The 27,731-nt window shown below is 44.6% G+C and overlaps 1 protein-coding gene across 1 annotated transcript in view; it reads right to left on the reverse strand.

Moving 5' to 3' along the window:
* Nucleotides 1-1,715: 1,715 nt before the first annotated feature.
* Nucleotides 1,716-27,731, reverse strand: part of LOC147602614 (erythroid differentiation factor-like protein) — a 42,056-nt gene continuing 16,040 nt past the window's right edge. The window contains exons 2-10 of the mRNA XM_086797802.1: nt 20,258-20,559; nt 20,051-20,166; nt 19,692-19,914; nt 18,974-19,586; nt 16,222-16,473; nt 15,865-16,056; nt 15,675-15,749; nt 12,952-15,573; nt 1,716-2,553 (exon numbers count right to left, since the gene is read on the reverse strand). Coding sequence (XP_086653928.1) covers nt 2,173-2,553; nt 12,952-15,573; nt 15,675-15,749; nt 15,865-16,056; nt 16,222-16,473; nt 18,974-19,586; nt 19,692-19,914; nt 20,051-20,166; nt 20,258-20,520 — 4,737 coding nt within the window. The 5' untranslated portion in view covers nt 20,521-20,559 and the 3' untranslated portion in view covers nt 1,716-2,172. The remainder of the gene's footprint in view (nt 2,554-12,951; nt 15,574-15,674; nt 15,750-15,864; nt 16,057-16,221; nt 16,474-18,973; nt 19,587-19,691; nt 19,915-20,050; nt 20,167-20,257; nt 20,560-27,731) is intronic.

A 27,731-nucleotide genomic window follows, 5' to 3' on the forward strand; every position in this document is an offset into this window, starting at 1 on the left:
GTATGGCTGATAGTGTGTCCGTGATGGTCCACAAGCGATCTTGGTCCAAAAATTGTTGTGGCCTGTCGAAAACATACCAAATGACATCGGATGAAAACAGAGCCGCTCAAGGTACTGATCCCACATAGATGGATATGGATATACCATAACCATTTCATGTGCTAGTCCGTTTCGGGTTCACATAAGGAGAGATCAAATTAGGCCAAAAGTAAAGAAACTCTATCTGTTATGGACATGTTTTGGTAGATTTGGGCCCTATTCCATATAAATGAGCTTGGATCCGATCCAAAACAATTCCCCAACAATTCAGACACTTTTGGTGGATTTGATGAGTTTAGGGATGAATAGCAGGCTCTGAGTACTAGATCATCCCATTTGGACTGATAGTAGCAAGCTCTGAGTCCAATGTGTAGAGCACTAGATCACCCCAGTTGGACACATTCTCAAATTCCAACTTGATTAAACAAAAAAGGAGGAATGGTAAAAACAATGAATTTAGGATACTTGAGGTCAATGCAATGCTGCTATTTATTTCTAAAATGAAACGACACACATGCAAATTAAAATTTAGATGGTCATTGAGCAAACAAAATAGTTAACAAAATTTTTAACTAATTAAGTTATCTTTTGATTAGTTACATTGGATAAAATTCTCACACTGAAATATGCCCATGAATTTGGGGCTAATCCTATATTATGAGTTGCCTACATAGAATGTGGAAACAGAGAGCTACTATTTACACTAGGTGAAAGTTACTGTCACACACACGCGCTTATAAATGTAATTGAGACACAAACCACTTTGGATGATGGTGGTTAGATGAGAAGAAATTATCTCTATGACTCTTCACTTAAGAACTAGTTTATAAATTTCAGCCAAAATTACCAAATCACATCAAGCCATGTAAAATCATGATGCCCATATGTCAAGGCAGGGGGCACAATGCTAGTATCGCGTAGCCTGAGAGAAAGACATTCATAAAGGATGATGCTAAGAAACAACTCCATGAAGTTTTTTGTAAGTGTAGCTGCAATTGACCTTGAAGGTTCTTCACATGAAGCCAGGAAGGCCAAATGACGAGTTTTTGGTGGAGTAACAACACCAAAGAGTGCAATGGACAACTCTCTTTTCACCACACCGTGGTTGCAAGTCCCCTAAAAATCTTCGTACTCTTCTTTTGTGAGATTAGATAGTTCATGGGAGTGAACAACATATGGGTTGGGCTGTGGAGTGGAGCCCTACGAGGTGAGAAGCTTGGGTTGATTTATGAAAATCGTGGTAAGCTGGGTATGGCTGTGGAGTGGAGCCCTGCAAGGTAAGAAACTTGGGTTGATTTGTGCAAATTCGTGGTAAGCTGGGTTGTAAGGCCAAATAGTATGGCTAAAGTATCAAAGGGTGGAGAGTCGGAGGCAGATGTGTTCATGTGATAGTATATCTAGGTCATGGTGGATGTAGACGTAAGGGAATATGAGGAGGGATGGTGAAACTGTGTATATAATGGATTAAGGGTGGAGAGAGAGAGAGAGAGAGAGAGAGAGAGAGAAACCTCTCTATGAAAAGCATTGGCGCTAGTTAAACTAACTTTTTTTACCCCACTAAGGCCCTAAGCGGTTGACCCAAAATCTATCACGCAGGCCAAAATCTTAATGACTAGAGATTCTGAGGGGTAGTTTTGACAATACATCAACAGAAACAAAGCTGAAGTTAAGCAATAAGACTCCAAGAGAAAAACTAAATAATAACCAAGGACTTGATTGGAAGCCCTCGCAGCAGAGGAACTAAATCGGTATAAACATGCTGAATAACATCATGATGCCAGCTGAGGTGACAAAATAGAAATAGGCGCTCACTTGTAGCAAATAGCTGACCTAAACTTGAAGATTTGGTTAAGGGGTTATATTCTAGTGGGAGTCGTTACCAGGAGGTTACACACCAAGCGACCGCCTGTGTGAGGGAGGACCCATCATGACGCTTGAACTGGCAATCTTGTCCATCCAAGCCCCTGCCCATGCAACAGATGGGGATTTTATTTGTATCCAGCCTAAACCAACATTAAAGTTAGAGAATATTAAGTCGTGGATTCTTCGGTTACAACCTTCTAAGAACATTCTTAGGATTTCAACAACCTTTTTTCACAAAGAATTGTCCACCATGCAACCAATTTGCCACTTTCATGACACCCACATGTCATACATGCGCTGAAAATCTGGAGCTTCAGTTGACTTCAATGCCAATCTATACATTTCTTTCAATTTCACAACATCACCAACTTGCCCAGATCTGTGCACTTCTCCTTTGTTATTGTTGTCCACGCTCTTATGATTCCTTGTTTGCCCTGTCAAATTTTTTTGCAAAGAGCCTTTTTGCACATTCTGAGCTGCAGCCAACATGGTTCTGAGTAGGGTCTGTAACTGCTGAGTGAACTTGGTGAGAACCCTGTCTGAAGGCTTCAAGCATTCTTGGCCAGACTGATCATGTGTGCTAGAAATTGCTGTTGCAGAAACCCTCACGTGCCTGCCTTCTAGTAAGTGGGACAGAGCCACTTCCAGCATCTGTTCATGAGAAAAGCATCAGAAATATGCCATGATCAATCACTGGTATCTGGGACATAAACATTCAAACAAAGCTAACAAGAGTATTGAATAAAAGTCTTCATCCCCCCCTTGCAATGACGTAGAATAAAGAAATGTATGATCAGAACACCTTTTTCACATGTGAAAGGCAACCCACAGAGGTGGGGAATAAAGGTGCAGCTAGCATATGTTTCCCATTGTCAAGATATTCAGGGAGCCAGCCTCAGATTCCAAAGGGTAAGAACAACATCGGGCTTCTGATTGGTTGCATGTGTGATAAGGTGTACCTGAATCTTGATTCAAATTTCTTGCACACGGGTTCAGTACACTTCAGCATGTACACACCTCATTTTGTCCATCCTCCCAGCGACCCAAGACCTCAACGACTTCAAGGGCCTCTCAAAGTTCAAATTAGTCAGACCCTTGATCACGAACTCTTGGCCAAGACCTTGAGGACTTCTTCTTCACATCAATCAGGGTTTAATTGCAACCCTATTTTTTGACTGTGAAGCAAGCTCTTATGCCGCTTTCATTGACAAATATTTTTCTCTCGCCCATAGTGACCAACGATAGGTTGGATGATGTCTGCACAAGGCCCTGGGTGGGGGCCATAGGGTTGGGGGCGTCGGGCTCTGCATAGCTCAATGGCTTTGTCTAGTGTCACTCCTCTCGGCCGGGCTCCTGAATCAACCCGGAGGTTGAGTGTAGTGGGCGGATTTGCTCTCGGAGCTCTAGTCTGGAAGAAGTCAGTGAGAGCTCTCTGCGCTGGTCCTCGGGCAGGTGCAGCTAGTGTGGGCCACAATAAGGAATCCCTATGTCTGCAGAGCTCCAGAAGGAAGAGCCCCAGGCATCTCTGGTCTGGGAAATCCATGATCCTAGAAAGAGGTCCAAATCCGTCTCGGAAGAGGCAATGGAAGCTCCCCCTGGTCTCATAGTATACTGGACATCGGCATATATAGTGGGCCTCTGTCTCAGCCTCTGTATGACAAAGCTGGCATATCCTGTCCTTTGGTGCAGTTGTCCCCGGGCCATATCCGGTCCTTTGGTGCAGTTGTCCCTGGCCCATATCGGGTTGTCTCCACTCTCAATTGATCGGATGAGGTGCAATCGCACATCGCACCCCAAATGAAAAATGTGTCCATGTAGCACAGGTGTATGATGAAACGGTCCTCTGTCAAGTGAAGAAGATCATCTCTGTAGAAAGCCATCTTCGTCTCCAGGGGCTGAACGAGTGAGCGCCACATCCTCTGAGTATCCAGTCTCACAATGTCCTTTCTGATGACCCTGTTCAGCTCTGTGCGGCTGAGAGCAAAGGAGGGGGCCTCTATGGTGTACTTAAACGGGAGGAGTGCCCCCATCTGCATGCCGTTTATACCAAACCAAGTGCTCACTTGTGCATACCAGCACTGTCTCTCCATCTAGTGCAAGCTGTCTTGAGGACTCTAGGGCGATCCAGGGGTATCTATCTGGTGGGAGCTCCCATAATCTGTGCCAGTACATCACTGTCTGGAATAGAGCCTCTGTCACGATTTTGGTACAAACTGGGACCCAGATGGGAGTTCCATACAATAGTGCAAGTGTGACTAGTGTGTCTAATAGCTAGAGCTTCCTCCTTGGCTCATGTCCTCTTGAGAGAGCCCAGGGCTGCATAGCAAAGCATCAATCTGGTTTCGGCTGCCTTCTGCATAGAGAACTACGGTCCAGCAAAAGTGATCCCAAGATATACATAAGAGGTCACATACCCCACGGGCTCCCCACTATATGTAAACTGCAGTGATATTAAAGATCATAACCTTGGTCTTCCCAAGGTTCACACTAAGGTCCCAGTCCTCACAAAAGGCCCGTAATGCATCCAAATGCCTCTATAGCTCCTCTGGTAAGTCAGAGATGACAATGTCGTCTGCATACAATAGGATAGGTATCAAGATGCCAATCGTGCTCCTAGTCCTCCTTGTCTCTCTATGTAGTCAGATATCTCATCAATGTATAGCCCAAATAGAGTAGGAGACAGGGGGCAGCCCTGTTTCACCCTGATAGTGCTGTGTATGACCTCTGAGTAACCCCCTAGGGCCCGTACTCGGCCAGTGAACACACTCGTAAAGTGTGAGGATCCCCCAAAGCATATCTGCTGCTGCTCCCATATCCTGAAGTCTCCTCTTCAATATGGCCCGTGGGACAGTGTCAAAAGCCTTGCGGAAATCCACAGAGCAACAGTATATCCAACACCCGTGAGCTCTCCCCTCCTCAATTATCCTCCATAGCATGAAGATGCCATCCAATGTGGATTGTCCCCTCTAGAAACCTGTCTACCTTGGTGCTCTGAGTCTTTGCTCCTCGGCCCATCTGTTGAGCTCATGCTCCAAGATTGATCCATAAATCTTGGCCAACGTGTGACCAATCATAGTAGTCCTATAGTTACCGATGTCCATGGGGTCACCTTCTTTCAGAATGGGCACAATGGTATTAGAAGGCCAACTGGTGGGGAAACCTTCACATAATGCCCTGTTAAACATATGAACCAAAAGTGGAGCCAACACATCCCTTGCATGGGAGGAGTGCTCGACAAGCAGCCCATCATGATCCTGTGCTCTCCCATTCTGCATCCTGTCAATAGCATCTCACACCATGCTCAAGTGGAAGGAGGAGGAATGGGGGGGACGAGGCTCAGGTTTATGTGGACACATGACGTGTGGGACGGGACACCTCACGGGAGCACCCCCTCATCTTGAAATTCCCTGACATTGCTAGCCAAGAGGCTTGCATGGACACATGGACAGCTCTCTGAGGGGAAAAGATATGCCTAGGGGAAAAGATATACCTAGGGGATGATCTTACCTAAACCCAAGTAGAGCGCAAATGGGTGAACATGCCCAAGGTGCACGAGGCTCGCAAAGCGGGGAAGTGGGTAGCATACAGGGACGGGCGAGTTATCATCATAGAGTAAGTCCCACGGCATAGGGTCTGTAGGACCATACACCTAGAGCTGGTAGTTTGAAACTGCAATGAGACATTATGGTCGGAAATTGGGGGACTTAGGGACATTATCTTCTTCACATAGACCCATTAGAACCCGAAGAGAGGGCAACCACGCATTTCTGGCTATGAGTGGGCATCTGTCTACCGAGAGGAGACATGCACATGCGGTGGGGTATGCGGGTCTAGCTGAGTGGCGTTCCTATTCAAGACACACCCAGTGTTGCTAGGCGTTTCTGAAACGGCAAGTATGAAACGGGTTTCATACGTTTTGAAACGTTTCATAAAAGGTAAGAAACGGGTACAAAAAGATTTCATACAAAATAGAAAAAGCATGTATATTTTTAACTTGAAATATACAAAAGAAAAACTGTTGACATAACTTATAAGAGACCACATTGAATTCATTTCAATAAAAACAAAATACATGTAAGATATGATGATATCACAAATCACGTGGGTGATGACTAAACAGAAATCAAAAGGATCACCACGTGGGTGATGAGTCATGACTCAAAATCCAAGATCAAAATAAATAACATGTCCAAAGTTCAAACTAAATAACATGTCCAAATAAAATGATGCTGGCAGTTGCTAGCTGCATCCTCATCCTCATCTGCATCTTCTGCCTCTGCAGCCTCACTCTCAGGGTCACTGCCAATAGGCGAGTCCTCAAATGCCTCATCCTCTAGAGGAGCACGTGCACCACTACTACTAGCCTCTCGAGAAGATCGTGTAGTGCGAGCCGGAGCCATGATCTCCTCATAGAGCATAGAATAGATGTCTCTCTCCTCCTGAGGAATGTCGGGAATCTCCTTGCACTTCATGATATCAATCTTATCTGGATTCACTTGGCGAGGCTCAATGGGATGACCCTTTTGCTCTAGCAATTGGAGATTGCTATGACAAAAGACAAGCCTCTCCAATTATGTTGTGGAGAGTCTATTTCTCTTTTTCGTGTGAAAAAGAGCCCATGTACTCCAGTTCCTCTCACAAGGCCCTGAACTGCAATCCTGGGAGAGAACTCGCAATGCAATCCGTCTCTACATTGTACAAAAAAGAATGTTAAGAGTCAAAAAGAGAGTAGCATAATGTAGATTTTGAAAGAATAGGAAACAAAGATACAAGATTCAAGAATCAAGAACCTTACCAAGTTGGGTGTCCCAATACCGTATTTCTCCCACCAAGACACTGGCTCCAACTGTGTCTCCCTGAGCAATGCAGTAGCTCGCCCAAACATATGGCTACCATTGCAGTAAATGAGAAGCTCATCCTCGAGCTTTCTCATAAGCTGTATATCACCTCCTAGTCCCACCAGCTTGGTAATGTACTCGGTCCATCCTGACTCTAGCTCCTCATTGAGGTATTGCTCCTCATTCCTCCAAAGGGGATGCAAAATGTGAGCAACAGCATGGATTGGCCTATGAAACCAATCCCAACGCCGATTCCAAATCTCCTTAATATCTTGAACTCTACATGTGACATACATAAGAGGTCAAGATTTATAAAATAACTTATAGGAAGACTCAAGAGAAAGACTCAAAGACTAAAGTTAAAGCCCAAGGGTGAGCACCTATCACGCGACAAGGTAGTGCAATCATTGAGAGCTTCACCAATTCTATCCATGAACTCATAAAGCAGCCCAATGGTACTCCCCTCCATGTTTGTGAGCTGAAGGACACTATACATGGGCTGAAGTGCCTTCACAAGTCCCTCTGCATCCTGCCACCAAGTATCTCTCATGACCATACGAGAGAATGCTATAGACTTGGGCTCATCCTTATCCTCCCATGCTATCCATTCATGACACACAACAGTGCGTAATAAGCCATGTCGCACTCTCACTAGTCTCTCCACCACAATAAACATATATGCAAACCGAGTTTTGGAGGGCTTTAGAAGCTCAAGATCACTATTGGCCCTGTACAGGCTCAAAACCTTTGGCCTCTTTGTGACAAAGTTCACCATGGTAGATGCAGCTGAAAATACATGGCTCACCCAATCAAGCTTCCCCACATCCTCAATCATTAAGTCAAGGTTGTGTGCTGCACAAAGTGTCCACACAATCTTGGGGAACTCCTCTAACATCCTGCCCATGGATACACAGTTGGACCCATTGTCCATGATCACCTGCACAATGTTATCAGGCCCAATTTCATTGATTGCCTGGCGCATGTGGGACATAATGAGCTCCCTTGTAACCACTGTCCCTGGCACCGATGCATCTATGGCACGAATGAACGTTGTGCCTTTGCGGGAGGACCCAAGAATGTTGTACACATTTCTCTTCCGCACATCTGTTCATCCATCACAAAGCAAAGTACAACCATACTTTGCCCAAGTGGCCTTGAGAGGCTCCATCTCCATCTCCACAGCCAGTTGCTCCTTGCAAAGCTCAGTAGTGCGCAATGTTTCGTAGGAGGGGCCATCCCACTCACACTCAATGCGGGAGATAGCTCTCATTGCCTTCTTCCATCATCGAGGAGTCCTCACAATGTGGAAGGATAATCCACATTGAATAAACAACTTCATCAACTCCCTCGTTGCCTCTTTCATGGCAGCCTTCTGCATCCCTGCCTGCACATGTCCTTTCTTGAACACTGGAAGACTAGTTCTTTTGGCTCAAGGTGCCGAGCTAGAACCACCTACAACCTCACCACTGGTACCTTCCTCTCTGATACTGCGAGTCCTCTTAGAGACACTTTGACGTGCTTCAGGCTCTCCAAGATTGGGGATATCCTCAAGGGGGATACCTAGCTGCATGGCCTTCCAAGCCATTAGGCTATCATAGATTTCTTGTGGCACATGCTTACATGGCCGGATGCCAAAACCCTTTGTTTGTGACAAATGTGCCTTCAGCCTGGTGACACTGCCATGGTGCTTATCAGCACAAAAGTTGCATTTCCACTTTCCGGAGCCCGAGCCACCATATCTAGACTCGAAGGTGACATTGTTCCAAAGATAATCCCCTGTTCGAGGCATCCTACAAGGAGGGGATAAATGCAGATTGTTGGCCCTGCAAGTGCGACACATAACATAAAGTAATCTCATTGTATGATTCATGATTTTAACTATCATCTTGGCCAACAATAGAGCAAGGGGAAGAGAAGGTAGATAACCTTAGGCCTCAATAGAGCAAGGGGAGGAAGATATGCCATAAATATTGATGGAAGAGAAAAAAGCGTACTGCTTTGTGAGTTGTGCAGAGAAACCAACATAAAGCAAAACATGACATTACCCCTTTAGAAGACCTCCACAAGGCCCAAGGACACCAAGGAGCAGGCGGGCTGAGTCGCTGACACGGGCGATGGCAAGCTAGCACACAAAACGGCGAAAACGTACAGGCAGCCGCCACTGGGAAACACGAACAGAAAAGGTACACCGTACAAAACGATTCGATGCGATGGGTTGTAGGGTATTAAAATATGCATGATGAATAAAAAACGCGTTTCGTACAGGACGAAACGTTTCGAAACGTTTCGTACATTTCAAACCTGTACGAAACGCGTTTCTATGCAACATTGGACACACCTACAGCCCATGATCACCATGGTCCACAAGGACATAGAGGCATGCTTTATGTGGGTGAGGTTACCGGTCACAGTGGAGTCCTCATATCCTATTCTGGAGGAGGGAGAGCAGATTTATCCACATCATTGAGTTCTCACGCTTGGGCGAAGTTCTCCTTTTAGGGGACTTCAATGCCAAGACTCAAAGCGAGCAGTCATCTGTATATGACCAGGAGGAGCCGACCATCCAAGTGATATACTCGAGTCTTGGAGGAGGTTGGCATTTAGCGGGCATCACAGGACAGAGGGGACATTACAGCATTAGGGAGAGTTCTGGGACATTACAGCATTAGGGAGAGAGTTCCTTGTGCTAGGGACCACACACGGCTTAGCCATCTTCAGCGGGATGTCCCATTGGCCTTCTTTCGGAGCTCTCACATGCTTCCTACATGGCGGAGGCTCGAGTACAATAGATTATCTCATGGGATCTCCGGCTTTAGCCACATCCATACATGCCTTCACCATTCCCATCCATCCCTATGGAGCTGACCATGCAAATCTCTCCTTCAGCCTCGGCTTTTCCCAACCATCCTCACCACCACCACCCATCTCCCACTTCACCCAAATTGACTTCCACCATGATGGGGACTCCACTTACTCTGACCATCTCTACCGACATCAAACATATGTAGACCCCAATCTCCCACTAGCCGACCTCACCTCTCAGCTCACCACAATCTTACACACCTCTGCCATAGCCGCATTTCCATCCACCAGCCGATCCGCCACCAAACCCCCTACTAGCACCATGCCCCATAACGATTGGTATGACAAGGAATGCCGCACGACACATGAGCGTCTTCGTATGCAAGGTCGCAACTGGCCAACTCCGAGAGCGAGATGCTCAAAGGATTAACCCCAATACACAACCAGACGTGAGAAACGAGCACGTGTTAAGGGCCAATACAAGGACTTATACCAATCTCTCAAAGGTGTGAACTGTAACGAGGGCTGGAAGAAAATCCGAGGGAAACGCCCACCCACACCCATCACATCACCATCCATATGGCACACATATGCACGATCCCTGTACGAAGTACCTGATCAGCACCCCATCCCACGTCCCATCACATCCAGCTTTTTTCACACCCGCCATGGTGGCCCGAGCCATCCGGAGACTCCAAAACGGTAGATCACAGGACCACAAGGGCCTCTTGTCTACGGGGGAAACTCTGGCACCCCTCCTGGCCCATCTGTTCAACTGGGCTCTTTCAGAAGGCTTCCCACCCGCCAGGACAGCCCATATCATCACACCCATCCATAAAGCCGGAGATCCAATGGACCCCAACAATTACAAGACTATTATGATTGGCCACACACTAGCCAAACCTTATGGGTCAGTGCTTCAAATGGAGCTCAGTACACTCGCAGAGAGCCATGGGCGCAAAGCATCAGGGCCGGCAGGCTTCCGCAAGTCATTCTCCACTTTGGATCACATCAGAGCCATCAGAGCCATCATAGAGGAGGCCAAAGCACGGCGTTGTCTACAACTGCTTTGTGGATTTCCGCAAAGCCTTTGATACGGTGCCTTGAGCCAGACTACTTCAGAGAGTTGAGGATTTGACGGTACCATTAGACATGATCTTGGGGATCGTTGCATTATATGAGTTGGTCATAGGTCGGGTGAGATGCCCAGGAGGATTATCAGAGGAGATCTCCATTACCATTGGAGTGAAGCAAGGATGCCCATTGTCTCCCACTCTCTTTTGCCTCTACATAGACGAGATTTCAGCCTTCATTGATAGAGGGGGAGGAGGCGTATCACTAGCAGGCATCCTTGTTTCCATACTAATTAATGCTGATGACATTGTGCTTATTGCAGATTTTCTAGAGGTTCTCTAGAGACATCTTGACACATTACAAGACCTGTGCACAGTAGAATCTCATAGTAAACCTTGGGAAAACCAAGGTTATGGTCTTCAACACATCCCCTCATTTCACATCTCGACTGAGTTTCACCTACATGCGCAGCCCAGTGGAGATGGCACTTGTATGTGAGATTCAAGGGAGGTTCCACTGTCTCTTGAGAGAGGGGTTTGGACCCTTATCCACAATCATGGATTACCCAGATCGGCCTCTTCCTACTAGAGCTTCATCGCCACAAAGACTCACTGATTAGGGAGTCGAGACCCCATGGGAGACATTCTCCCCGGCCCTAGGCGACCATCACTCAGTTCTTCCAACCATGAGAGGACGCCACACCAGCCATGGATGACATACCCACAGCCTCATCGAGCCACACATTCTGGAGTGCCCAACCTCCCACTAGACCCCACTCTAGTGGGACTCTAGATCAGGCCATGGCACAACAGCGAGCCCAACATCCCAGACTCTGTGGACCTTGCCAGCAACATAGATGTCAGCCCCATCTTGAGGAGATCATAGAGAGGCACACAGCCACCTTCCCACGCCCAGCAAATCTGCAGAGCCTTCTACAGGCTACCCCCATGCTTGATATCCTTGATGGCCCCCTCCTCCTTACCGGGGGGTTAGCTCCATTGGCTGCATGATGATGATGGTCCTATTTTGTATCATATGGCTCAGATTTGATACTCCCAACTCATAGCTCTAGTCTTTGTTTTCTTTTGTACAATGATGAGATTACATGGACACTAATGTATCACTTTTGGTCTCATAGTCCCATTCGGTCTTTTGAAGATGTTTAATATCACTTTATTTCCAACATCATCAAAAAGGTCACCAAACATGTTCATGTTGTGCTGAATAAAATGTCTCAACTTTGGTACATGTCTTGGGCACCTCCGGGAGCCTATAGGGCTGTCAACTGGCCTAATCGTTCCAAACTCGCCCTTGGATTTTGTCTAAAAGGCGGTTGCAAGTGTTCCATGTCACACTAGATTAAGGTGTGCACATGACATGTGGTGATTGATGTGTAATTTGCAGAGTTCAAATAAGATTTGATGTCTTGTTTAGCAGGTCCAAATGAAGACACTGCAATGCTTGTGTTGGGAGATTGAAGACAAAGCTTTGTAAGATAGGAGATCTGTGTTTGTGCATGTGTGTAGAGCTCTTGAGTCTTCATTGTGTTCAAGTCATGAATTGCAGTAGGTCATCTGTGAACGTGTCTATTGACTTCTATAAATCAACATTGTGTGAATTTAGTGCCTCTGAAGGGACTCACCATCCTCGGCACCCGTACTTTATAAATAATAATGATTGTGAAAGCTCAATAAGTTTATACATATTTTACAGGATAACGTGATTGAGATTTTTCTACTTTCACGCTTTCAGTTGAGTTTTTCAGGTACAAAAGAATGGCACAGCTGTATGGCAGCAGCAATCAGATCCTTCCCACACCCATATGGCCTGCAAACAGCAATTGTATGGCCAGCAGGCCTCTGTGCAGCTGGATGGACAGCTGAAATCGCCACATGGGCTGTTTTGAGTGATTTCTTGGCGACAGGCAAGTGTGCATATTGAAGACCTCACGAAGACTTGTTGCTATTCCAAGCTTCTCTAGATCATGAAAAAGATCCAATATATACTGAGAAAAGAACCAAGGAAGGAAATCCTTGACATTGAAAGCCCAGTTCCCCTGTTATTGGATTTGATTGTTTGTGTAAACACTAGATCTGAGGGCACTGTGTCTGAGGTTTCTAGAATAAAAGAATATCCAGTGACATGACGAGTAAATATTACTATTACTCCAATGTCTATTACAAATGAGTCTCTTGCTCCCAACAAGGGGAATAGATAACCTGTTTTTCTAGACTTTCAGGGTGAATTACTTTAGTGCATGTTTCATAACGGTAAGGAGATACTGCAGCATGACTATTCTACAATCCAAAACAAAAAGGTCAAGAATGCTACATACCGACATTGAGTACGATGAGGAGGCAACTGCGACATTCAAAGCTGACCTCTGCATCAATATCTCAAGGAACATATCAGGGTGAGTCGTTGACCTGTAATACTTCAGTGCTTTCAGCCAGTACCGATCTGCAAGGGACAAGTATCGCTTCGACTGCTGAAGGGAAGTTGTTTCGGTGTGTTTTTTCCCTTCTGACTTAATGGTAGATAAACAACAATCTCTATGGTGGCAAGCAAGTTGAAACTGTGCAAATGCAAGCTCTTGTGCTCGTAAGCTGCCTACAGATTCATACAAAGCTATGGCTTCCCTTACGGCATCGTTGGCCGTCATGTTAATTTTCTTGAAGTGTGGTGTTTGACTGTTCACACTGTCACAACCTGAAGACTCTGTATGCCTGTTATCAGCTGAAACCTTTAGATCTGGATGCCTGTATTTATCTTCCCTAGCAAGCAGCATGCCAAGCCGCAAGTGTGTATGGGCACACTGGGTCAGCACTTCATTGCGTAGATCAACTGTTTCACTGTCAAAGTCTTCAGATAAGATCTTCATCTCATTCCTTGCTATACCATAAACTCTCAATGCCTCTATATATTGAGACACCGCATCATCAAGAATTTTCTTTGAAATCTGCTCATATAAGCCAGCACCCTTCCAAGAATCCAGCTGTGACACAAGAGCCTCTGCTGCTGCTCTTTGGCCATGCCCAATATTACAGTATATTAATACAACATTAGTTTGATCTTTGACGTCTCTGAATGCACTGATGGCCTTCTCAAACACAGCCTCAGCACCCTTCATGTCCCCACAAGCCAGCTTCATACGCCCAATCTCATTGCAAGTCCAACCTTTTTTCCGGAAAGCTGACTTTATTTCCTCGGATCCTTGCCACATTTCAGTTAAGGTAAGCACTGCAGCATCATAACACTCCACTGCAGCCAGAAGATTGGTCTCCCTACCAGCTCTGCTTGGACCCTGTAAGAATGAGAAAATATCACCCTTTCTCCTCTGCTTCGTGCCACTATCCTTAGTTTGGAGTGTTCCAATAGATAAATCAATGTTTCTGCCAGGTTTCGCTTTTAAGATTTCTGGATTACTGTGGGCCTTGTGATTATCGGACTGCAAGGTGATTCTCTGTTTCAAAGGCTGTCCTGCTGATTCAAAATTGGCTTTGAGATTGCCCTCCACGTTCCCAAAACCACTCTCATGGTTTATAACCTGATCTTCCTCTGTATGTTTTGTAAAAGTTATGTTAGCAGCATGAGAATTTTCCTTCTTGCCATGCTTGTGAGCTTGCCGCATTGTTGTCCCAGGACTGCTGCTACTGCTGGCACTGTTACCACTACTGGCTCTGTCACTTTGACAGCTACAACTTACCAAGCTACAAACAGTGCAATTTTTTCTACTTTGGCTGAGCTTTTTCCGAAGACGCTTGACTTCTTTGACAACTTCTTGTGCCATTGCCAGCCCATCACACTTTGAAGCTTCTTTGTCAGAGAGACCATTTTTTTCAACCCTTTGGTATTCAACATAAATATCCCCAACCAGAATCCATGCCTGACCCCAGAACAAACCCTTGTCTGCACATTTTCCTGTGTCAGAGTCATGAAAAATGGGTTGACAAAACGTCTGAGAAGTACTTTTTGACCAAAGAGTAGGTGGTTGAGGCATGTCTAAATTTGAAGGATGCAGAGTGGGGACCTGTATCAACTGTGTCTTTTGGTCATAACGAGTATGTTTGTCCTTGTTGTTCCAATGCAGAGGCATGGACTCATAGACAGAGCATGCCAGTTCTGCAGCTTTCAAGGCCCAGTTCAGCTGTCTATCATCTTTATATGCTTGACCCAGAGCAAGGTATGATTCTCCAAGAAGCAACACAAGTTGTAAAAGCTTTTGATCCATGAAAGGGCCGATTTCACACTCCCTAATGTCACAATACTCGATACAGTCTATCTCACCATAAACACACACTGGAACCAAGTGCACATATCTGTTTGCTCCAAGCAGTTTGCTTTTTGACGTCAAAACTTTACCTTCCACATCCTGAAGCTGCCTCTGCCACCTCAGGGCCTTGATAGCTTGAGATACATGATGAACTGCAGCCAATCTCGCTGAGACTGAAGCAACCATACTGTTAGCAAGATCTATAGGTGGATTTGTGTAGTTTCCTGTTATATCCATGTCAGACAACTTCTCTAGCATTGGTGCTGCTTCAACATTCAAGGTTTGTGGTGGTTTCTCTGCACTTGAAGTGTGGTCTGAGTGTGCGAAGCCTGATTCTGTATCTGTTTCAGCAGTCCTGCACGATTCAGCTGTCTCCTTTGTCGGCACATCATACTGTCTCTCAAAAGAGTGACTCTCATACTCTGCCACAGTCACTGAAGTCTCCATGTCAGAGCTCCCATAACTCGTCTTGAAGGTAGATGCTGACTTTGGTGGCTTGTTTTTCCTTTTGTGTGGATCCAAAGACTCAGATGAGCTAACCGAGTGTTCCAGAACTGGTTGTCTGGGTGCACCGTCATTGTGCTCGTTGGCTTCTAAAAAGAAGGGCATTAGCATCGAGCCCAGCTCCTCATGACATTTCAAAATCAACCTTGCAACATGCTCATGCGCAGAAGCACGCACAAACTGCAAAACAAAATGATCAAGAGAATCTGATACTAGTACAAATATTACATATCTATGTATTCTAAATTGAACCTAAACAAAAAAAGTCATTCTTTGCACACCAGATGCTCTTGCTCTCCCAAAAGCTCCAGGCATTTCTTGAAAAAGTTAGCACACTTGCACCTGTCTGAGGGATCCTGTTTGTTAAAGAGAACAGAATAGTTTATTGCTAAGCTCCAAAAGTGACTTGATATCAATACTTCCACAAGAGCTAATGAAACAATTGAGCACAGAGACCATTGGATTCCATACCTGTGAGAGAGACAACCTGTGTGCAAGGCGGTATAAAAGAATGCCAAGAGGCAAAGAGCAGCTTCCTTTTCCTCTACCCCAAGAAGGAGATAGAGACTCCTTTTTCTCATCTTTCTTTGTTGTGGAGCAATTTTTTGATATCACTGAAAGGTCAAAAAGTTGCACCAAATCCTCTCCAGCATTTTTAAAAAGCTGAAAGGTAAATCAAACCATCAAACAAAACGATCAAGCCTTGAAAGTGATTAAATTGTTTATAAAATCACTATGCAGAATGCTTATGCTAGGCATAACCTCTCCATACATAATAACAAAACAATCAATCCAGGTAGCACCCTTTAAGGAGAACACAAACATTACCCAATATGTTCCTAGATCTTGCTTGCAGTTTTCTTGAAGAAACCTCAAAACAGATAATGCATTTTGCTGCACCACATGCGGATGGAAGAATGAAGTCCCGTCTTCTGAAAGGCCCTTGAGTAAAAAAATATCATCTGTTTTGAGAAGTTCATAACCCTGGACAATGCCATTATGATGATAGCATATCGCAAGTTCAGGCACACTTGCCATCACATTATCCAGCCAGGCATCAAGCCACATCAATGGAGTAACCTGTCCCAAATCTGAGTCAGATTGTAAAAATGCAATAAAAAAGAAAACAAAAACCGATGTCCACTGGAAGGTTCACAAAAAGTTTAAATCAAAGAGTTTGAAGGAGTGGAAATTGTTCAGCAGTGTTAGATACTAGTGTGTTCAATTGATTAAGGAGCAGCACTCAATATTGCAAAAAATAAAAATAAAAATCTGTCCACTAGGCCTGAGCACAACAGCATTGGATACATTAACTTCTCAATCAAAAAGATGATTTTGAAATGAATCTCGCATGATTGGGCATGTCAATGACTTTCAGTTAGTGAGCAAAAACCTAGCCACCTCACCCACATGCACTTGCTGCCCAAACAGTCACCACTAGCAAGCCACTCAGGAAGCCGAAAATGGCAAATGACTCTTATAGCACAAGCAGGAAATACCCATGTAAGCAAGAATGCAGCTGGATACTACATCCTCCTCCCAATATCTAGGAGGGTATAGGAAGTTCCAGTCCAACTGACAGACAGTGACTGTATATGGAAGGTTTAGGTGCCCTCAAGGGCCTCTGCGCATTGAGCTCTCGAAATATACCAAGCTGTACTCCCAATAATCTGAATTCATTTGTTAGCAATGAGCTGTGAAAGGGGGCGTAATATATAATATCTTATGAGTGGCATAGAGCACACATCATCTATAAGGTCGCACTCAGGGGTCCTGGATCTGTGAGCTACTCAACCACTGCCTAGCTGATATGATATGGCTCTCTTGATATGAATCAAAAGAAGTACAATCCTCTATCAAATTTGTTGTATACCCAAACACATTGTTATATTGTCTCTCTACAATGCTGTGCACCTAGGGCAGTCCAGAGCTGCACCTGTAACTGAAGTGATCTTCACTAATACAAGCAGTCCAATCCGTCCACCACCATAAGCTATCACTGAAAATAAAAGTGAGCTCTGATAGTGAAAAGATAAGTGTCACCTTCCAAATTTTGCAAACATCCATAGTCTTGAGCTAGCAAGGCCCTGGTAATATTCTAATTTTTCCAATGGGGCCTCCTACTAGGACCCCAAGTCTCTCCACAATGCTGTGCACCAAGGGCAGTCCAGAGCTGCACCTGTAACTGAAGTGATCTTCACTAATACAAGCAGTCCAATCCGTCCACCATAAGCTATCACTGAAAATAAAAGTGAGCTCTGATAGTGAAAAGATAAGTGTCACCTCCAAATTTTGCAAACCTCCAGTCTTAAGCTAGCGAGGCCCTAGTAATATTCTAATTTTTCCAATGGGGCCTCCTACTAGGACCCGAAGTGGAAAAACCGACATATATCTGACGACCAATCCTGTGAGCATCTTTTGTTGTCATTTTCATCCCCACTCACCTGGATTCTTGTGCAAATCTCTGATGGGGTGACGGTTGACCACCAAAAAACCACAATCTCCAACCTGAGTTGCATACCACAAGTTGGGAAGTTCCACATACCAATGCTTTCTCTAATAGGAAGGAATACATCTAGATAAGGCTCCTCAATGGTCAACACCTACACCAGAAAATACTCCTAACCAAGACACCGGGGTGTTGCCACATATCCTTTTTGCAGTGAGCCTATCCCTCTCTGTATCAAGGTCTTTTTCCCATTCTCATCATGAGTAGATTCATACAACATTATGGGCTGCTTATCGATCTAACTTATCGTTGTGATCCTAGGTTGAGTCCTGTGGAAATCCTTCCATGGGAACCTACAAACAAAGGAGGCACTCACTTAAAATAACAAACATATGTGGCACGTAGAGTAAGGCAAGAAAACAATGCTGAGCCAGTAATGTACAAAGCTTCACAATGTCAGTGCTTGCTCTCAATGACTTCAAATTGAGGAGAGCAAGCTAAGGACATTCCACATGTAAAGTCTTTAAAGACAATTGTAAAACGAAGTGCCCTTATGTAAGGTCATTTAGGAGCTAGAGCTCAGCTTCATCATGTGCCAGTTCAGTAATGGCATTTTTAGGTAACATTCCCTCTGACCTAGATTGGGCCTCTTGCTTAGCCTAAACCTAGAACTAGAATTGGTGGCCTCCGGTGGTAGGGGACATCAAGGCTAGGGTTGCAAGCGTGTATTATACTAGCCGGTTTACTGTTTCTAGCACGTGTATACGCAGCAGGAAACCAACAAGATTCACAACAGATCACAAACTGCAATATCAACAACGGCTGCAGGCTTGACAGCAAGGACAAGCCCAAATCGGAAACATATTCAGAGGACACACATGCATGACCCACACCAAAGAACGATAACATTGGACCTCTTGTCGCCCTTCTGGACTAATGAAGCCTGAAGCGATCTGCTATAATACAGGCTTCCAGGCTTTTAGACCAACCTAGACATAGCCCGATCTCCTTGTGTAGATTCTGCTCATATCAACCTTGGCCTTCTTATATCCATCTGTACAGCGTGCTTTTATAAATGTTTGCCCCCAAAAAAACAACTTAAGTTTTTATCCGAATTGTTTAAAATAATACCTGCCGTTCCGTTTCCCACAGATGCAAACTTACAGCAACATGTTTTTCATTGCTGAAAAGTAGTAGGTCACTTCCAAGAAGCATCCTCGTCTCCTCTAATTGCCAAAAAAGAACCCTAAGAAAACCCTCACCACTTGGCCTTTTGTGGTTTCCCGAATCATTCCGAATACAATCAGGATCTCTCTGCTGTTCTCCAACAATGCTAGACTTCTTAAGTGAGTCAACGCCAGACAAGCTGTTCCTCTCTGATGAGCTCCAAGAGACCCTTTGTTTCTGATCCTTTTGAGGTCCCCCCCTGCCTGCATTTAGACTTTTTGTAGATCCACTAGTCCTCTTCTTTTTATTCATTACGTCATCCACCATATACTGCCACCCACCAACATGTGCATGCTGATCCAATGAGTCATCCTCAAAACCACTGCTACTTTCTGAATTAGAGGATTCCGAGGTAAAATTACTAGAATTTTTCCCCTCCGAAGAATGAGACACTGGACAATCACAGGCTTCGGCTCTGACAGACTGCATTGCAAACTTTAAAAACAAAGACCTTTCCAAAGCCTTCGCTTGATTCTTCTTTGTTCTGACCAGATTTTCACCTTCTTCCACATCCGGTCTGATTTTCAGCAAACAAACAGTACGACATCCCGTAAGTTACAGCATAAAGAGCCTGACACAAGGAGAAAATTTGTATAAGGCCGATAGATCTTTGAAAAGTTACCCTGTATTTAGTATCAAGGTTTGACCAACTCTGTGCACCGCTATTGATAATCTAGCCTTGGAGTAAGGTATCTTAAAGATTTTCTTCAGTATCTCCACTGGGGCGATTATGTCTATCTGATCTCCATATCCCGCCAGAGCACTGACTGCGAGGGCCTCACATTTCCTTGCTAATGGTTGGGTATGGTAACTATTACCCCAGGCCTTGCATAGTTCATGTACCCCTGTTTCAAAACAAATCAGCTCAAATAAAAATCATGACCAAGGCTTGTACTGCCTGTCTTACTATGCCACGTGGCTTTAAAATATACATAATATAAAAAGGCATCAAGATAAACTATTGAAAACATCACACATTACCTTCTGGGGCTCTTCCTGAAGATATCGGTAAAATTTGCTCATGTTCACCCTCTGATAAAAGGAGTGTGTTCAGGTCTGTTTGGTTAGGTAGCATTCTGTACCGGGGTGCCATGATCCTGCAAATCTCAAACACAAAATTGTTCCAGTTTTTAGCATGAACAAAGTTTTAACAGAAGATGCATAGTTGGAAAGGTCAGAGTTTACAACCTGTCACTCTGAAGGCTGATGGCAGGAACAATTGCTGCTTCTGCAACAGCAGACGTCCTACATGTCATAGCATCATTGTCCGTGGGAACGGGAAGACTCCCGCAAATAAACCCCAACTGCAATTGACGCTGAACTTGGAGGCTACCCACACAATGCAGTGGTGCCTCACCAGCCTCACTTGACAATTGCAGCTGCAACTGTGCTGGTTCCGAAGACACAGCCCATTCCAGGCATTTCTCCTTTGGGGAAGGTGAGACATCCATAATGCGTTCACAATAATGTGTGCTAAAACAAGGGTGCCACTGCAGCCAGCCAGGTACACTGCATCAATCTCTCTCTCTCTCTCTCTCTCTCTCTCTCTCTCTCTCTCCACACACGCACCATAGGTGAAAAAGAAAGGAAATATAGTACAGTATGGAGTAATACACAGAAGATCATGGATTCCCATGTTAAGGCAGGAATGACAGCCTTGAAGGAGGTATGCAGGTTGCAGGACTTGGAAATCGAAAATATGCACAAGAAGCTTGGAAAAATACGGGGGCAGATGAGCTTATGTGCATGTGGCGCGCATCCATGCAAGAGGAAATGAATAAATGGAAAGCAGAAATGCAGGCCCAGTTGATGAGTCAGTTAAACAAGATACAGGGAGAACTGATTAAGATGGTGGAAGCCAAAAACAGCCAACAAGCCCTATTCATCAAGGGGTTAGATGTTGGGTTTTATGCTGTGTATGCACCCAGAGGAGTGCTAGTGATCATCAGTAGATTACTAGGGCACTTTTTACTTCAATTAGTGGAGGTTTTTTCCCCCCAGTTTAGCTTAGTTTCACTTATAAGCAGTTTATAGGTGTTTTGGTCCACCCGGCACATTTTATGGCCGAACATGTGAACACATCCTTTTAGGTCACTTTATTATGTGGCTATTGTACTTCACATCATTATCTGAATACACTGAAGTCGTGTTCTCTCTCTGTTGCTCTCCACGCCTGTTTGCAGCATCTCTAAACCCTAACCCTAACTCTCCATTGGCCTTCATTTGGTATCAGAGCTGTGTTGGCCCGCCATTGCCCAGCTTGTACACAGCCGCCTTCTGTTACTGTCCGTACTGTACTATCCGTACATCATTGCCCTGCCCGTACACACTGTAAGCGCCGCCTTCAGCAGGTACACCACAGCGTGCAGCTTCCGTACCAATTCGCAGCCGTCAGCAGGTGTACTGCAGCTTTCCGTACCAGGTACCTGTTCGCCATCAGTACACCTGCTGCTCCGTACATCTGTGCCTGCTCCGTACCTGTCAGCGCTGACTGCATCTTGTCAACGCCGACTGCACCTGTCAGCGCCCGTAGCTGCTCCGTACATCTGTACCTACTCCGTACAGTCAGCGCCGACTGTACCTGTCAGCGCCGACTGCATCTGTCAGCGCACGTCAACTGGCCTAGTACTGCACTGGTCAATTGTATTCAGTCGACTGCTTCTGTACCCGTAGTGTACCTGCCTGCAGTGTACCCGTATTGTACCTGCCTGCAGTGTACCCGTATTGTACCTGCCTGCAGTGTACCTTCACAGTACCTACACAGTATCTGCTTGCAGTCGCCTTCAGTTCTGTAAAGTACAAGTCGACTGTACCTGCACAGTACTGTCAACTGTACGTGTTCTTTTGGTGGACTGTACCTGCATATGTACCACAACCTGCTCAGTCAACTTGTGGTAAGCATTAAAAATTTTGTTTTTGGGCAATACTATTTTCTCTGTGAAAATCTACAGGCACTACAGGCAAACTTTCTAGCAAAGAAGTCTACAGGTTTTTTGCACAGTTTTGGGTGCAGTAAATTTGGGCATTTTTGGGGCATTTTGGCATTGTGTGCATTGAGCTGCACATTCAGAGGATTGAGAGTGCAGGCATATTTGGGTGAACTGTATTCAGTGGAGTACAGTTGTTTTCAGGGTTCTTGCTATTGGGTTGTTTGATACACAGGTACAACATTGTGCGTAGGCATAATGGCAAATCAACAACAGAGTGATGTATTCACGTATTTGTCTAAGGAAGACAAATTGGACGGCACGAACTACTCCTTGTGGAGTTATATGCTGAAAAATGTGCTTGTGGCAAAAGGTCTTTGGGATTTTGTTAGTGGTGATGAACCACGTCCAGGTCCATTGGCTCCAGAGACTCCTCCCCAAGGGGGTGCTCGTGGACAAGGACAACAGGTACAGGCTCCAGGGCAACCATTGCCTGTTCAAAGAACAAATGCTCAAAAGACATGGGATGCCATGGATGCACAAGCTTTGTCACTCATTGCATTGTCAGTACAGAGGTCTATTATACCTCATATTCGTTCAGCTGGCTCTTCACAGAATGCATGGGTGACTTTGGAGCAGATGTATGCTGCTCGTAATGAGGCTAGGATCTCATTTTTGAAAAGAGAGTTGGAAAATCAGAAAATGAATGAAGGAGATGATATGTCTAGTCACTTAAACAAGCTGCAGGATTTGAGAGAGCAACTCATCAATGTGGATGAGATTATTCCTGAGACACAACTTGTGTCCACCATCTTGCACTCTTTGCCAAGATCTTACTTGGCTTTTCATACCTCTTTGAACCTCAGCATGAGAAATGCTGTTGAACCCCTTAAGTATCAGGAACTTGTTGCTGTCTTGCTACAAGAAGAGCAAATGAGGAAGAATATGAATATGAACACACATGCTGAACAAGCATTTACTACAGGTCAAAAGGGGAAAGGAAAAACTCAGCCAAAGAGTTCAAATCAGAATTCAGGTGATGGTGGTTCTTCTCAGGATACCAAGAAAGGTGATGGACAGCCCAAGAAGAAGGGAAAATGTCATTACTGTAAGAAGCCAGGTCACTACATCACTGAATGTAGAAAGAGGATTGCCAAAGAGAAGGCAAAGGAAGCTGGGATGTCTGTAAATGATGCTTCTAAAGCTCCTCCAGAGACTGCTTCTTTTGTTGAGGACAGGGATTACTGTTTTTATACATGCAGCTATGATGCCTCTTGGTCTTCACAGGCACTCAGTATGACAGAGCATGCATGTACTTGGTATTTTGATAGTGGTGCCTCAAAGCATATCAAATCTCGCAGGGATTTGTTTAGTCCTGTTGGCCCTACCCCTATTGGCAAAACTGTTCAGTGTGCCAACAATGCTTCATATCCAGTTCGTGGCATTGGGGAGATTCAGCTCACAGCCATTGATGGCTCCATTCTCCACCTTACAGATGCCTTATATGTACCAGGGATAAAGAAGAATTTGTTGTCCATTTCTTCTTTAGCACATTGTGGTATGCAAGTCCACTTTGATGATGATAAATGCATGGTCAGAGACAAAGCTAATGCTTTGACCTTGATGCTTACTGGTACATTATGTCATGGACTTTATCAGTTGGATGCATTTCAGCCAGTGGATCAGTCTGCTTACAATGCATTCACTCTTACTCCAGCTATGGTTGATGCGGAGTTATGGCATGCTCGCATGGGACATGTAAATTTTGGTAGTCTTATGCTTATGCAACGACATAACATGTTTACAGATCTACCTCTCATGGGGAAGCCTCCAGATCACATTTGTGAAGGATGTATTTTGGGAAAAATGCATAGGTTTTCCTTCCCATGTGATCAGGCTCTACGAGCAACTGCAAAGTTGCAGCTTATACACAGTGATCTTTGTGGTCCCATGCAGACGAAGTCATTAGGTGGTTGCTTCTATTTTGCAACATTTATTGATGACTTCTCTCGTATATGCTGGGTCTATCCTTTGACACAGAAATCACAGGTATATGATGCATTTTTGGCCTTTGTAGCACTTGCTGAGACAGAGTCAGGATGCAAGGTTAAGACTCTCCGTTCTGACCGAGGGGGGGAATATATGTCACACATGCTGAATTCCTTTCTTGGGAGTAGAGGTATAAAACATCAGTATACTACTCCTTATACTTCACAACAGAATGGGGTTGCAGAAAGGAAGAATCGGTCACTCATGGAGATGGCCAGATGTATGCTAAAGGCAAAGAGGCTACCACATATCTTTTGGGTGGAAGCTGTCATGTGTGCTTCTCATATTTTGAATCGATGTCCCACAAAGGCATTGGTTTCCATTACTCCTTTTGAGGCTTGGCATGGCCGCAACCCTTCTATATCACATTTTCGTATCTTTGGGTGTCTTGCATATGCACACATACCAAAAGAATTGAGGAGGAAGTTGGATGATAAAGCCACAAAATGCATTTTTGTTGGGTATAGCCGTGAGAGCAAGGGCTACCGGTTATATGACCCACTATCCAGGAAGATATTCACTAGTCGGGATGTGATTTTTGATGAAAAATCAGAAATATCCATGGCTTGTTATGATGCAAATCAGGCTGAAAATGATGTGTTTGAATTTTGTTCTTAGCATTTGTAAATTCAAAGTGGAATAAACTAACCCAAAAACATAAGCCGCTTGTGCGTGAATTAGAGTGAGGAAGTTGTGAATTTTTTGTTCATCCATTGCATAAATTTTGTTCATTTACATGGTGAAATTGGTAGCTTAGAGCATGTAAAATCAACAAAAAAACAATGAACCACATATAATCACTTTTATAGACACCATAAACTTGGATTAGAAATAATCCTTATAACCACCATCAAATCTTAAGAATCTCAAACACCTCAAAAAACCATGCCAAACCATCTCTCGGGTTGGGAGGAGACGTAAGTCCATAGTCCCATGAAAAAAAAAACCATGAGTCAATACACATAAGCTTAGAGATGTGAGCCCCGTGAGTCAACACGTGAGCTTAGAGATATGAGTTGTAAGCCTAGAGACATCCACTATAGGTCTACTACCTATGGAGTTTCATTCCACAGTTGGTGATCCAACTCATGAGGGTACAGGACAGCCAGCAAATCATGTAGGTGGTGCAGAAATTCAGCAACAAATTGAGCCAGAAGCTGAACCAAATATGGGGCAGCAGGCACCACAGGTCAGACACATACCTAGATGGTATTTGAGGACATTACAGGACAGCCATTTAGAGGGTCCTCTTGCTGGTCGTACTCGTAGGGAGACACGGACCAATGAGCATGCACACATCATGGATTTGAATCTGGTTATGGCAGCCAGTTTACAGGATGATGATGAGCCTGATTCATTTGTGGATGCACGAGATAATGTGCATTGGAACAAAGCCATGCAGGATGAGCTTGATTCTATGAAAAGAATCAAACATGGGATTTGGTTGATCTGCCCAAAGGCAAGAAAGCAATTGGTACTAAATGGGTCTATAAGTTGAAAAGACATGCAAATGGATCCATTGACAGGTACAAAGCCCGTCTAGTTGCAAAGGGCTATGCACAGAAGAAGGGCATTGATTATGAGGAGACATTTGCTCCTACATCCCGTATGTCGACACTTAGGTGTGTCATTGCATTGGCTGCACATCGTGGTTGGGTTGTTCACCAGTTGGACATAAAGACTGCTTTCCTACATGGGGACCTCGAGGAGGAAGTTTATGTATATCAGACCATGGGTTTTGCAGAACGTGGTCATGAGGGAAAAGTATGCATGCTGAAAAAGGCCTTGTATGGTTTGAAACAAGCTCCACTAGCTTGGTATGCAAAAATAGATGCTTTCCTACTCACTCAGGGATTTGTGAACAGTCCATCAGAAGCCTTAAAGAAAGAAGAGACAGATCTGCTGGTCATCAGTCTTTATGTGGATGATCTCTTGCTCATGGGATCAAATGATGACAAAATTGCAGCTTTTAAAGAGATATTGCAACAGACATTTGACATGTCTAACTTGGGGCTTGTACACTACTATTTGGGCATACAGTTTGTGCAGGATAACAGAGGCATTGGGTTGTTGCAATCACGGTATGTTGCTAAACTTTTGGAGAAGTTTAAATTTCAGGATTGCAAGCCTATTAGTACTCCTATGGAGCCTGGGATGAAACTGTCACTACAAGATGACAGTATTTCCTTTGATGCCACTACATATGCTCAGGCTGTTGGGTGCCTTATTTACTTGTGTAATACAAGGCCAGATATTCAGTATGCAGTCTCTCAGTTGAGCAGATTCATGCACAGCCCGCGGTTGTCACATTGGCAAGCTGTGAAGCGTGTATTCCGTTATTTGCAGGGTACCTTGTCTCTTGGATTGCTTTATCCTGAGGGGGGTGACATGCAGTTATACGCTTACAGTGATTCAGATTGGGCTGGTGATTTTGATACTAGACATTCCACTAGTGGAAATTGTTTCTTTCTTGGCTCTTCATGCATTTCTTGGCTAAGCAAGAAACATACCACAATGGCCACTTCGTCTTGTGAGGCAGAGTACAGAGCAGCCTACACTACTACTGTTGAGTGTGTTTGGCTGCGTCGTCTCATGACTGATATGGATATTTCAGTGGAGGAGCCTACACCTATCTATACTGATAGTCAGAGTGCCATTGCTGTGGCCAGGAATCCTGTGTTTCATGCTCGCACGAAACACATTGAGATTCACTATCATTTTGTTCGGGAGAGACTCCGGGCAGGAGATATCAGTCTGATCTACTGTCCTACAGATCAGAATGTGGCAGACATCTTCACCAAGGCATTACCACGTCCGAAATTCGAAGCATTCCGCACTGCTTTGAATTTGTTTCCTTTTGGTGGATGATGTACAGTGATCACATATCACTCCAGGGGGGTTTGTTGGGTTTTATGCTGTGTATGCACCCAGAGGAGTGCTAGTGATCATCAGTAGATTACTGGGGCACTTTTTACTTCAGTTAGTGGAGGTTTTTTCCCCCAGTTTAGCTTAGTTTCACTTATAAGCAGTTTATAGGTGTTTTGGTCCACCCGGCACATTTTATGGCCGAACATGTGAACACATCCTTTTAGGTCACTTTATTATGTGGCTATTGTACTTCACATCATTATCTGAATACACTGAAGTCGTGTTCTCTCTCTGTTGCTCTCCACGCCTGTTTGTAGCATCTCTAAACCCTAACCCTAACTCTCCATTGGCCTTCATTAGAGGCCCAAGTCACCGCACTCAAAGCAGAAAACAATAATCTGAAAACATGCATGCAATATGAGGAAGGTGAAATTCAACCATCTCGTAATGATGAGCTGAACATGCTTAGGGAGCAAGTGAAGACCCTCCAAGAGAAGGAGGAGAAAATTGCTAGGGTGGCAACCACATGGGCTGAAATTATCGAAAAGACACGGAGGCAGGTGGAGGAAGCGGGCAATTGGATCGAGGTCACCAAGAAACAACGAAACCCACCCTCAACCCCGAACATCATCAATCACACTTTTGAAGAGGAGAAGAGACAGAGATCCTAGCACCACATGTGAGAGTGGTGGGATGTGTTAACCTATGACGGACATTGAGACGTACTATGTTTTACGTCATTAATTTCAATATTCTGAGTCATGGGCCGGGCTTGTCGACACCATATATTAAGGATAAAGGGATTGGGTGATCGCCGA

Source organism: Cibotium barometz, unplaced genomic scaffold (genome assembly GCF_041138505.1).
Source record: "Cibotium barometz isolate CiBa-2024 unplaced genomic scaffold, ASM4113850v1 ctg368, whole genome shotgun sequence".
Classification (NCBI taxonomy): domain Eukaryota; kingdom Viridiplantae; phylum Streptophyta; class Polypodiopsida; order Cyatheales; family Cibotiaceae; genus Cibotium; species Cibotium barometz.